Source organism: Lotus japonicus, chromosome 6 (assembly GCF_012489685.1).
Source record: "Lotus japonicus ecotype B-129 chromosome 6, LjGifu_v1.2".
Classification (NCBI taxonomy): Eukaryota; Viridiplantae; Streptophyta; class Magnoliopsida; order Fabales; family Fabaceae; genus Lotus; species Lotus japonicus.
The window spans coordinates 46,988,450-47,001,909 of NC_080046.1; the positions used below are offsets into that span (position 1 = coordinate 46,988,450).

The 13,460-nt window shown below is 32.7% G+C and overlaps 1 protein-coding gene across 1 annotated transcript; it reads right to left on the bottom strand.

Annotated features, from left to right (window-relative positions):
- Positions 1-3,440: 3,440 nt before the first annotated feature.
- On the bottom strand, positions 3,441-8,082 carry LOC130723635 (F-box protein At2g26850-like). The gene is made up of 5 exons (XM_057574741.1): positions 6,376-8,082; positions 6,147-6,226; positions 5,665-5,843; positions 5,219-5,293; positions 3,441-3,856 (listed from the first exon to the last, which is right to left on the bottom strand). Exons 1-5 carry the CDS (start codon positions 7,045-7,047, stop codon positions 3,669-3,671), a joined length of 1,194 nt encoding a protein of 397 aa, XP_057430724.1. The 5' UTR covers positions 7,048-8,082; the 3' UTR covers positions 3,441-3,668.
- Between the last annotated feature and the right edge of the window lie 5,378 nt (positions 8,083-13,460).

Below are 13,460 nucleotides of genomic sequence, written 5' to 3' on the forward strand. Positions count from 1 at the left end.
TTATTTTTGAAAAGGTTGATGAAGCTGAAAGTTGATTTTGAAAGACTCGGAGAAGCCCTTTCTTAGAATCTTTTTGAAAGAAATGTTTTTGGATTTTTTTAGATCTTTTGGATTTTGGATAAATGATAAAGAAGTATTTTTTAATTCATATTTAAAAGGGACAAAACAGGGTTTTTTGGTTTTTCATAATTTTTTTTTCTGTTTTTGGTATACTGGCCAGATGGCCCAAAGCCCCAAACCAAATCTACAAGAAAATGTTTTTGTTAGAACACACCAAAAAGGAAAGATCCAAGAGACTTTTTGGGCTAAGATATTTAAGTATTGGTCCCTGATTTTTTCCCCATGTGCTAGTTCTAGTTTGCTGGGTAATTTTCTTATGTTTGGTCAGCCTGTTTAATATGTAGTCTCAGAGGCTCTCAGCAATGATCGAAAAAAAAAAAGCTCACAGCAAATGTACTGTTGATATTTTTGTTCTTTGTAATGAGTAGAGCACGTGTTTCCTATTAATTAAATTTAGCTTATATAAAAATAAAAATACATATATAATTATGTTTATTTAGAAAATGAAGAAAATAAAATTATTTGAACACGTTGGTATTTGTTACCGACGGATTTAAAAAATCATCAGTAGTTTACTAAAATTATTTACATGTACAACAATAGAAAAACACTTCACAAAATGTAATCAGATTCATTTGTAGAAAACACAAACCTTGACGACCCAGCCCGCAAACAAAACCTCATGTTCCACTTGCTTTCGTTCAACCTGAAATGCTTAGAATAAGATTCGGGTGGATGCAAACTGGTTGTTAAGATTCCCACGCCATATAAATAAATTTCTACCACATTCTGATAAACATTTTTTTTATTGCCATACCGCCCATACATGTATACTACTTTGATAAATTAAGATATCATTTTCAGTATAAGAAGTCACTTTCCTCTAAAAAAATATACACATGAATATAATTACTAACTATACAAGTCATGTATTAATAATGTCATTTGTTTTTGTTGTTTCACTTGGAAAATATATTAACAATGTTCTAAACTTAAAAAAGTTCTATACAATTGTAGTCAATTAATCAGTCCTGAATTTTGTACGTAAAAATCTCTTGTAACTTCCGAGTCATGATGCAAATGGTTTTTGTTTTTCTTGTCTCCGGCATTGTTTCCATTCCAAGGTTCAGTCTGCTCGTGTCATATGCCATCCCCATGCTTCGCTCTGAATATTCTTTTTATCAATTTTTCATGTATTTATCTTGTTCCCCTATTTGTCAGGTTGTATGCTAGCTAAGTGTCATAGTCCTTGCTATTTCATCCTAGGGATTTCAATTTTGTAAAGAGTGCTACTGAAAGTACCATTGAATTTACTGGAATAAGTATATTTGCTCTTATATAGGGAGATTAACACACATCAGGTATAACGTAAGTTTCTCAAAAGAAAAATTAACAATGTTCAAAACTTATACACGCTCACATGATGTATCAAATAAGCATGACTCAGTAGTTAGTAATCTCCATGGTGTGTAGGATCTAGTAAATAAAACTTCTTCACAAACTAGCATATTTATACCAAAATAAAAATCAAAATTAAAAACTAATTAAAAAAATATATAAATGAAAATGAGTAAAACAAATAAGAGAAGAGAAGTGAGTTGCAAAGTGATGGCCAAGTTCTCTCTATAGAGGTTATTGATGACTCAAACCGTCAATAACCTTGTTAAAGACAAAGTTCTTAATAGTCTGAGTCGTGGAAGAAACCTCCGGATGGGAGGTATTACTTGTCTACTATTCTTGATGATTGTTTTCGTTTTAGCCATTCTTTTGATTTGTTTTCGGTTGTTTTTGTCGCAGTGATGGCAATGATGTTGCTGATTTTTTAGCCAGGAACGCATCTTCCTATGCTGGGCATGTCTGGATAGAGAAGGTGCCTCCTGAGACCGATCCGTTTGTAACTGCTGATCTTTTGGTGTCTTTTTTTTTATGCTTATCTTTTGGCGTCTTTGCCTCTAGTTTAATTTATTTGCAGAAACTTTTCAAAAAATTAATAGTCTAAGTCGTGGGTAAATAGGCTGTGCAATAATTGCATTAACCTCTTTACCTAATGACACCTTTAACCGTTAGCCAAGGACGTCAATAATCTTTGTCACCAAATGTTCGCGCCACTTGTGCTGTTTCACTAAACCTTTTCGTCACTTATAATTGTTGTAGCCGTCAGTATTATTTTTTTATTTTTTTTCTAAGATGGTGTATGAGGGTGATTTACACACCCCATATAATAATTGATGAAATTAACCTATTAGAGTGAATTTTAGTAGTAATGTGTTAGCATTTTTATGTTTGAAATTATGCGGTTAGGAAAACAACAATATAGGCACATTGCAGCTGATGGTTTCCAGTCACCGACATAAAATTATTGGATCACTGTGTACAATTGCAGCTGATGGTTTCCAATTTCGAAGGCATTATCATGCTTGGATACATTACTCAATTATGATAATGATCTTTAGTACGTATCTTAGAAATACACCAAGGAAGGGGATCATGAGATAAAGGATATGTTTGATTCTTTAGGCAAATTCGTTATAAGGAAATCAAATAGAGACAAAAAAACATCATTAATTAACTTGCCAAGTATAGACAAAATCTTAGTACTTTGAAGAATGAAGAGCTATTCAAAAAAAAAAAAAAAGAATGAAGAGTGATGCTTAATTTTGGTTGGGCTTTGAAGATTGCTTTGGAGGATGACACCATAGCTCCTCATATATAATACAATCCATATTCCCTTCAATTCAGCACCCAAAAAACTCAACACTCCAGCTCTTTACCACGCTTTCTTGTCATTGTATTCCATAAAACTTTGTCATTCCTTGGTCCTTTCATCAATTTCATTGCCTTTGCCAGCCCAAGGTTTTTCTGTCAAACTAGATGGACATTTCTTTTTCAGATGACTCAGTATCATACATGTAATGATCACCATCCCCTTTAGAGCTGTTATTCAAAAAGATAGAGCATGTACCTTTCTTTTGAAATCATGCATTTTGAATGTGGGATTGAAGTTTTATACCTTGTAATTGGATTCTGACATAGAGCATGTACCTTTCTTTTGAAATCTGCATTATAAAATCAATTTCCCCAACAATCTTCTTTCCTGGACCTAAGGATAATTCTTTGATGTAGATTCAAATGAATGAGAAAACAAACCAATTAATGGTATATTGAATCTGAACATACCCAGATGGGCGATTTCAGATTTTTAGGCATTCTTACAGTAAAGCTTCTCAACTTAGTAGGCCATTGTTATCTCTGCTTATAACCTTTTCTAAAACAATAGCCCACAAAGCATATATGGCTAACATTAAATGACACAGAAAATGGCTGATACTAAAGCTGACAATATACATCTAAACCATAAACCTAAGCAAAAAGAAAATTCATAGCCTAAGAGAGTGAGCATCTTCATTCATTAGGATAGAAATGTATATAGCTACGAGAGCAAAAACTACTAATTTAACATAGCTAGATTTTATATGTAGTGGAATAAATATCCTACATCATTTGTGCATAAACAATGAGTAATTTACATCGTTGGAGAACTTGATACGGAAGCGAATCAGCTATTTGATATCATGCTAAGTGGAGAATTTGACCAGATCCAGTGCCTACTAATCCAAGACTTCAGATGGCCAAAGGCGTTTCCAAATGGAAATCTCAGATTCACTCTTAATCTTTCTTATTCCCCCATAAAAGCCATCAGCCTCATTTCCCTCCTCTCTATGGTCTTTCCTACTGACAGTGGTTTGTCTCCATCGCGAGCCAGGAGTGTAGTGATTGAATTCTAGCACCACTGTGTCTGCAACCACACGTTTAGCATCAAATAAACTATGTTAGAATCTCAAGAAGCTCCTTTCACTGATTGGATATAAACATAACCAGGCTAATGCCATGACCATAGTAGTCAAAATCTGGATCATGACTTGAGAAGGGGGTATTAGCCGTGAATCGCATAATTATAAGATTTAGCACATTTCGTCTATATGCATATAAAATAGCATAAATGTAAGGGGGGGGAAACACTTTCTGGTGTGATTACGGTACGATTATGCCACAATTAAGTCAGAAAACAATTACATGTGATTTTTATCATCAGGGCATCATTAATCGCAGTCCTTCACCATCATTTTATTAGTGCTACGAGTTTTAATGTTGAAATCCTTTGTAATTTTACAGTTTTAATCTATGAATGATATGTTGACGACATGTGAAAGACATAAAGAACAAAATTTTATCTAAGAGCACATGTTTGTTAAAATTCATTCCACAAAGAAGTTCAAAGATGAAAATTGGCCTTCTCAACACAAGACAAGGAACAGAATATTCTATATCATTTTTTTTACTGAGGCAAGACTTAAACATTAGTGAGTCTTCCCTGTTAGGTCAAGTGGCAATAGCTTCAGAACTATTTTTGACTATTAATCCTACTTCTGTCTCCATTGTTATTGCAGTGAAGGGAATGAGAAATAAAATGTTCATTTCTAGGTACCATAGAAGGATGTTGTGGGTCATTCTGGCTATAATTAAAAAGATCAGAAAAATGAAAATTGTTTGGAAGCTCAAAATAGCCATGTTATTCCTCCACATAACAAAAAAGATTCCTACTAGAATTGAAACTCAGTCTATAAAAGAAACTGATTTCTTTAGCATAGTTGGCCATAAATGTATCCACTGAGACACAACTTATCAATATGTTGGTGGAAATGATGACATAGTGACAATGAAATGTCTTGGGGACCAATAAAATAGCATAGCAGGTGGTCCAAGTAGAGATATATAATAGAATCCAGGAAGAGAGCCAAACTCTGTGATCTGGTCTGGTTGTCAAAGTGAACTGTACATGCATGTCAATATTTTCACTTTATAACTCCCACAATACAAATAAAAATATTATTGGTTGGTTATAAAACAGGAAACTTCATGCTTCACTCAACTTTGTCATAAAAATTTCTAGGCATTATATTAAGTTGTGTTTAAAAAGCATATTTTATTTTGATCCCACAACCACTTCTTCAACAAATCACCAAGTCGAATCCTTTCATTGATCCACTAACCACACACAGCGACATAACTGGATTAAATGTTTGATAAAATCCAGAACCAAAAAAGTAATGATAGATAGTAATAACAATCATCCTATATAAAATTTGAATTAACTCACCATTACTATGACAGCGGCAATAATTTTCATCTCCATTGCAGGACTCCAAGTGGCCCACAACACCATACCACCAACCTGCCATAAAGTTGCATCTCGTCATGCAGCAATTCATTTTAGGTTAATACAGTTCTAGTGGTCATTTTCTTAATCAAGTTATAAGAGATTAAGTGTACAAGAACATGAAGATTATACAAAAATATATTTTCAAGTATCAGAATAATGGAAATGGATAATTAAGATTTGAAGGTTAATCATTTTGCAATGGAAGACTAAAAGTAGATACAATTGCCCCTTTTGTTGGCTCTCTGTAGAGATATAGATATGGTCCTGCAGTATGTGTATGTAGCCATTCATTTTTAAGTTTGTTAAAATTCAGTGGCTCTTTTGTGGACACCCTTACTAGCCAAAGTAATTAGCAGGACGAAAGAATGGAGAAAGGAACAAACCATAAGGAAATTCTTTATTTCTCCTCCACTGAATCTCTATGTGATCACCCGGATGCAAATCATGTAAACAGCCAGAGATATGAAGATCATGAGGCGAGGTATCAACAGGAGGTGCTCTTATCCTTTCCCATGGGATGCCACACTCTCTAGCATCTGTCCTTCTTCCATGCGGAGGATATCTGTAATAGGCAATAATTAGGCCATCTGATCTAAGTTTTATTTTATTTTCTTCCTATATTTTCCCTAAAAACTCTTCAAATTGTTAACCAAATCTCTAACCAATGTGAACATGTATACAGAAAGACTCTCCATGTATTAACACCACACAACTAAGTATGTGTGTTGAACTGACATATTTGGCTTTTAAAGACAGTTATTCTAACTGAACAAAGTTGTTGGATTGAGAAAAAGCATATTCACATCACATCTAATGGATAAACAAACAAGAACATATACGATCACCTAGAATCATGTCCAATTACCTGGCTTGGAAGGTATCGGTTCGTGAATCATAGCTCACCTCAGCATCATAGCAAGATAACATGAATCCAACATGACCATTCTACACCACCAACAGCAAAAATGTAACTTGTGGGAAATCACAATCCACTGAATTCCATTGAAATTCAAGCAACTGGTTTTATCTTTGAGGGCAGTAATGTAGATATAAATAAATTTTCGATAAAAAAGCACAAAAGGGTTCATAGATACCTCACGGTTATAGACCTGACCAGGAAACCAGAAATTGCCTGTCTCAAGAGCAAGATACCAGCTCATGACAGAATCAACAGGTGAAAAACTCCCCTGCTTGCTTCTGACATTTGGATCACCCTTTAATTTCATCCATGGAAAAGGCCAACGAAGAGAAAGAAATCTCATCAAGCCTCTCTGCTTCCCATGTTTAAGACCCCCAACATTCCTTGTTGAAGCAACATGCCATTTCCACTCCCTGTATGCAGCTGGACCAATAACTTTACCCCATTTCTGCTTCATGTGCCTCTCCCACAGGTGATCACTCACACAACTCTCCCTCAAGGAACGGCAAACGCCAGCCATTTGACACAGTGCAGAGGGAGGTAGCCTCTCAAGAATGCACTCCAAGGCCAGGTCAGGCAAGTCCAACACTGACAAGTCCTGGCTGTCTTCTTGATCATCATTCTCTACTCTTGAGCTCAGACTCTTCTTCATAAGAGACATTCTTGAAGGAATTTGACAATGAAAACCAAGCCAAGGGAGATTCCAAAACAACTTGGAGACTGACAACTCTTGACAAAACAAAAGGGAAAGCAACCTCATCTCAGTTGCCCATGATGGGAGTGGTTTGAGAAGAAGAGACTTTAAAAACAGGAAGAAGGAGAAGCAAGTAATGAAGTAAAGTAACATTAGAATATGTGGAAATCTTTTACGTGTCAAATATGAATTTGGCAATTTGGATAAGAGAGCAAAGACTATTCAGTGGAGAAGCCAATTGTGGAAAGGCAATGGCTTAAAAAAATGAAAAACTCCTCACTATATAATCCCAAATGGAAGCAAATTTGGAATATTCAGACACCTTTCAAGGATGGGGTTTTAATTGGTTCAAAGAAAGCTCACCAAAAACCCAATGGTGGGCCTCCTCAAACCAAATTTTGATCAGAATAAATATGGTTGACAAGCAAGCACACCGACGAACTGGGGTGAAACTAGCCTTGACTTGAAGGCTTGAACCACTGTTATGTTTTATATGCAACAAAGGAAAAAAGATTTAACTTTAGAAACAGTTTTCTTCTTCTTATTGGCTTCCCATAACAAAAAGGAGCTCAACCGTACAGACAAGGTAACCAGCTGTCATTCAATGATAGATTCAATATGCAGCAATGGGTCCTATGATGGTGTTGAACCTAGGGACCAAAAGATGGTGGGGGCACCAAAATCTGATACCAGGTTTTCTGACACCTGGAAAATAGAATTGGCAATACAAGAAGGGAAAAAAATTGATTAAGATAAGTCTAGATGCAAAGACCCATATCACAAGAATCTCTTTTTCTCTTGTGTAAATGAATAATGAATTTGGTTAAGGGGATAATTTGTGAACAGAAAAGATCTATGGTAGTTGCAGTTGAAGCAGTGATAGGTCCACCACCCTTAGGATCAGGTAAAGCAATGGAAACAAGCCCAAAGGGACAACAATCCTTGGGAAGATGCACCTACAGAGAGGTAGATTATATAAAAGGGAATGGTGATGAATGTTGAAGGGTGGTGGGTGGTGTGGTAGGTCCTCTCTCACCACCACCTCCAACAAATTCTTCACCACACCTCAACTATGCTCTCTAATCAAAGTTTCAATGAATTCCCAGATTAAATTGCACCACTTTGTTGTCGTTGGGGCAATTTCACAAACAGTTAATGGACAATGTATGAAAAGGAAGAGAGGAAATAGTAGTAATTTATGTAACAAAAAAACAATGGGCGGCTAAGGTTAAAATAAGATTTGTGTGTATATATTTGGAATGAATTGTCCAAAATCTAAATATTGAATATTTCAGTTCTTCCATCATGTTACAATATTTATCTTCAATATTTAAATGTAGAGACTAAAATAATACAGAATAAGATCCCAAAATGTAACGAAGGGGAGAGCATCCCAAGAGCAGTTGCATCTTGTTGTAGGTTGGAAGGAAGGGCCAACAATCAATCTGCTACAAGGGTCCCCATCACTAACTCTATTTGTTGATACATTGAACTTGTGCCACATTTTACATGCCATCATAGTTATCAGACTAGCTGGGGCTGGTTCTATAGTGTCACATTTTACATGACGAGGTACATGTGACCCCAATTTAGTGCAATTTTCTACCACTACCAGTGATTCGAAAGTTTTTTTTATTTAAATTGATTTGAAAGTTAAATTTGGTTTGATTTATTTACATTTTATTTCTTCTATTTCACTTTCACTCTCTTTTACTTTCAACTAGATATTATACCCGTGCGTTGCACGGGTTTATTTACAATATTTTTTAATATTGTATGAAAATTATTATAGTGTACTTATATAAATAATAAATATTAAAATATTTCTCCAATATAAATATAACAAAAAAATTATTGTGTTTAGACATCTAAATAGATGGTATTAGAGTTTTTTTTTTGGTGGATTAAATTACTTGCATTAGAGTTTTCTTTATGTAAATAAAGTATATTACTGAAATTTAATAAATTTTTTTGAAAAGGAAAATATTATTAATAACATAAGAAAACATGAGAAAATATTTTTACTACTATGTAATGGATCAAAAAAACATATTTGAAATTATTTTTCAAATAATACACACATGCAGTATATTTAATAGTAAATATCTTATAGAGACATTTATTTAATTTTAAAACTATTTTTCTAGATTGTTCATTAATAAATTTTATCTTTACTATTATTTAATATAAATTATTAATATTTTTTACATATAAACATATTTCTTAATGTTTTTCTCTCAATTTATGATTGATAGTTAATATTCTAACTAATTTTAAGTACTACGCAATAAGTTGTTCTTTTGTATAAAAAAACGAAAAGTTGACAATTAATAGTTAATAATAAAGTTAATAAAATAAAATATTCATCAATAATTTATTACTATCATTATTCAAAAAAAAATCACAAGTAAATTAAAATTTATTTTTAAAATAACATAAAACTACATTATAGTTAATTTAAACAACGTGCATAATCATTTCAGATTTTAAAAGTAATTTACAAAATATATATTTACAAAAATCATTCAACCATTAACTAATTTCAATATTTAACATGTTTATTTTATTTAAAATATATTAATTTGTGCTATTTTTGTATCTTTTCATTTTTTTCAACCTTATGTCGATAATTAATCGAAATGAAAATAAAAATTTAATTAATCTTGCCAGTAATGTAGAACCCAAGTCCAATATTCTTTTATATAGATATATATAAATAATTTATTAAGATGATATCTAACTTTAGTACTTAATTTTTTATTTATATGTAAAATGTAGTAATGAGTTTTATTAGTTAATTTATAAAATTCATCAACTTATGATTAATAATTAAGAATTTGAATTTTTTTTACAATCAGTTATAAATGTAAAATTTATTTTACTATATATTTTTATTAATGTAAAGGTAGTCAATTTAAATTATTATTATTATTATTCAAAATTTGTCCTCAAGTTATAATTAATATTTTAAAATTTAATCAATATTAAAAATTATTTTAAAATATGGGTAATTGGAAAGTTTTTTTTTTAATTTGTAAATTGAAATGGTTAACAATTATTAGTTAATATAATGAACAATAAAGTAGATGTAGTTATTTTTTTAGTTTTGTAATTTATTATCTAATGTATTTAATACAAATGTAAGGTAATCAATGTAAAAAAGTTCAAGTCTCCTTTACATATATATATATATAGATTTCTCCCTTCTTTTCATATCACACCACCTCATGAGTGCATGTGAACATAGAGTTATTCTAAAGTTATTTTTAGGAAAAAACTTCATAATTTGTTTGACAAATTTTGGGTGGAGTGAGATAGGTGAGATAGAACTTGGGGAGAGGAGGCCCTCCACCCTCGTTTGGTAGCTTCTCACCGGGGAGAAGAGAGAAACAAATTATAGGTTTTAAACACTTTCTAGTGTTTTCACAAAACGCGAAGAAATTAGGCCAAGGGAGCATATTTTTTTATTCTTTCTCTATTATGACCTTAAAAGTAAATCAGAAAAATCAATTATGACCGCTATAGTTATTTACTTTATAAACAATTTTTTTTTTGCTATAAAAAGTATTTTTCTCTCTCTTCTCCACCTCATATTTTTTCTTTTCTTTCTCTTCTATCTCTATTATATAAAAAAAAATATAAAATCTACTATATTTTTCACATTTTTTTCTCTACTCATCTTCCATCTTCTTTTTTTCTATCTTCTCTTTTTCTCTCAACCAAACAAAGCATTTATATAGACGAACATTAGCACGCACTTTAACACTCTATTTGCATAAGTGCAAATAAGTGGAAAGAAAAGGGAAGGATGAATTATGGAAAGAAAAGTGAGTGCATATTTGTTTTAGCATTAGAGCCGACACAAATATGATTTCACATATTTCAAGCACTAACGGAGAAGTTAGAATTTGTCACGTTAAGTTTAAAGTTGATAAAAAAAAATGTTAGATTTTAATACATTAACTTCAATGTGGATCCACATTGAGTTCATATTGCAGCAAATCTCATCTTGGGGAAGGGGTTGTCAAATCTCTACTAGCCAATTTGTTACTTAACTTGAGCTGGAATTAGAAGTTTGTTATTGTAAATAGTTGGTTAGTTAGTTTTCTCTATGATTAGTTAGCTTTCCCTCCTAATTCTGTCACTGCTCTCATTGCTTAAATATTATACAGTTGTCATTCAATCAATGAGAATCATATCACAATTTCCATTCACACTATTTTATTTCCGTAACAAAGACAAATGAAATATTATATACTATTGAAAAAAAAAATTGTATACTGAACATATCTGGATATTCCTATTGGGCCATCAAGATTTTGTGACCAATTCCATTAATAGTAATCCAATATATGGTGGCAAAAATGACCACAAGCCAAAAAATGTTAGAACAAAGAATCACATTTTTGAAGCAAAGCCATAAATTAATTAATAGGAATAAAGTGACACAATAAAATATTATTCTATTCTTCAAGAGAATGTAATTAGGCAAACCAAAATTTCAGAACATTTTGAAAAAGTTAGCTACTTTTTTTCCTTTTCTGTTTTCTTCACTTAAAAACTTTGGTTGTTGTCCTTTGAAAGTGGTCAATGTCAATGATAGGAGCTGAAGAGGAAAACTGAAAACCATTCATCTGTTCAGTATCAGTGGTGGATAAGCCTATCTAATCTGTTAGCACAAAGATTATAAGAAGAAGAAAAAGGAAAAACTTTATCTTTGGTCTGTTAAATGGGCAACGTGGCTCAAAGAAGACATGTGGGAAGAATGGCCCCATTAATGGAGATTGAATTTTAGTAGAAAAAAGGTGGTTCACTAGGGATAGGATGTGTCCATTTTTAAAAGGTGGGGTTTTGGGTGGGTTTGTGATAGTACCAATAATGTTGGATTAGAATTTTGATTAGCCAATTAAAAATTGGATAAAGATGCATTGTGTTGGAGGTGTTGCCATTTTAGCATCATGGCACTTGTGAGTGAGCCCTTGGAATCTTATCTAGATGCATATGGGTTATTTGACAAAAGGCCAATTTGATTTTTCTTGACTGGCCATTGACACATCCTCATTTGGGGAAGGTAGTTTTTCTTTTGGTTTATGGTTTTCTTTGTCCTCTTTGTCTTTATCCATGGTTTCTGGAGCAAATGACACAAGCAGGCTTTTCATTTCTTCATTTTGATTATGAAATACAATTAGAAAGCATGTTTGGTACATTACTTTTTTTTTTTGAAACTGGTACATTCTCTCTGGCTACTTTGAGATTTGAACTATCCAATGGTGTTTGTCCCGCTAGGTGTGATGAACATTTCACCAACTAACTACTTTTATATACTCTCATTAAATCTTTTATCTTACTGACACCCAATTTTTTTTCTTTTCTTAATTCTATCTTATTTTCTTAGTTTTATATATTCACACTCATTTTCTTTTTAATCTCATTTACACTAATCATTTTTTTCTTATTTCTATTATTTTTATTGGTTTTCTTAAGTTTGTATCATGTTCTATCACATCATTTATCATATTTTATTTCTCTCTCTTCTATTAATATAACTCATTTTTTTTATGTGCGAATAAAATGAGTGTGAATGAATACATCATTTCCTCCTACCAAACCCCACCCCTTTTAAAAAAAAATTCACATAAAATTCTCACTCTTTCTTCTTTGTTTTTTTTTGACAAAATGTTCTCAATCTCTTTCGGTTTTAAACAATGACCTAAATTTATGTTTTGATATATTCTTACTTCTTTTTCTTTTACATCTTAAATTTATCATGTTTCTTTTATTGTTTCTTTTTTTTTTCTCATCATTATAATCATATCTCTCACTTTTCTTTTTTATATATATTATTTTCTTTCTCGAAAGGTGGAGCTACAAGTCCCACGACACAAGAGCGGAATTCTCTAAAAAGCCGACGGTCGCCGGTGGCCAAGAGGGCCCACTTGGAGACTAGAGATTTCAACAGGAAATGCAAACGTTGCTTAAAGCTGACCGATAAGCGAAAGAGAATCAACTAGTTTAGTTCTCATATGAGTAGGCATATAAATAATAGGGAATACTCTAACCCTGGGAACCGGGGCCTAGCCAAAGTCCAGGGTGGCTCAAAGTTCGGTCAAGTCTAAAGGTGGAATTCCGTAAAGGGTTAGAGAATGAAATTGAAACGGTGAAACACTGAAACTGAAACGTCAAACGGCTGAAGGAGGGAAGCACCGAAACATGAAGACTGAAGACGACTTGAGTCACCCACCGCCGCTGCTTCAACCGCGCGTCTGCGCCCCTGGCCGCCGGCGCCTATGCTTGTATGCTTCCTTTTGCTTCTGCAGTTCTGCTTCGTTTTTCTTTTTGCTTCAAGGTACTGTTTTGGCTTATTGCTTTGCGCCTCTGCCTCTTATGTTATTGCTAATTGCTATGTTCAGGGTTAGCATTGATAGCAATTGAGAATAATTTGTTGGAGAATATACAATATGAAGACTTGATTGAAAATTTTGCTTCAAAAAATGTTAGGAGAGAGGCTTTTTTTAAGTAGTTAATTTGTTTTGGATAATATTGATTAGAATATGACGTTTTGTTTA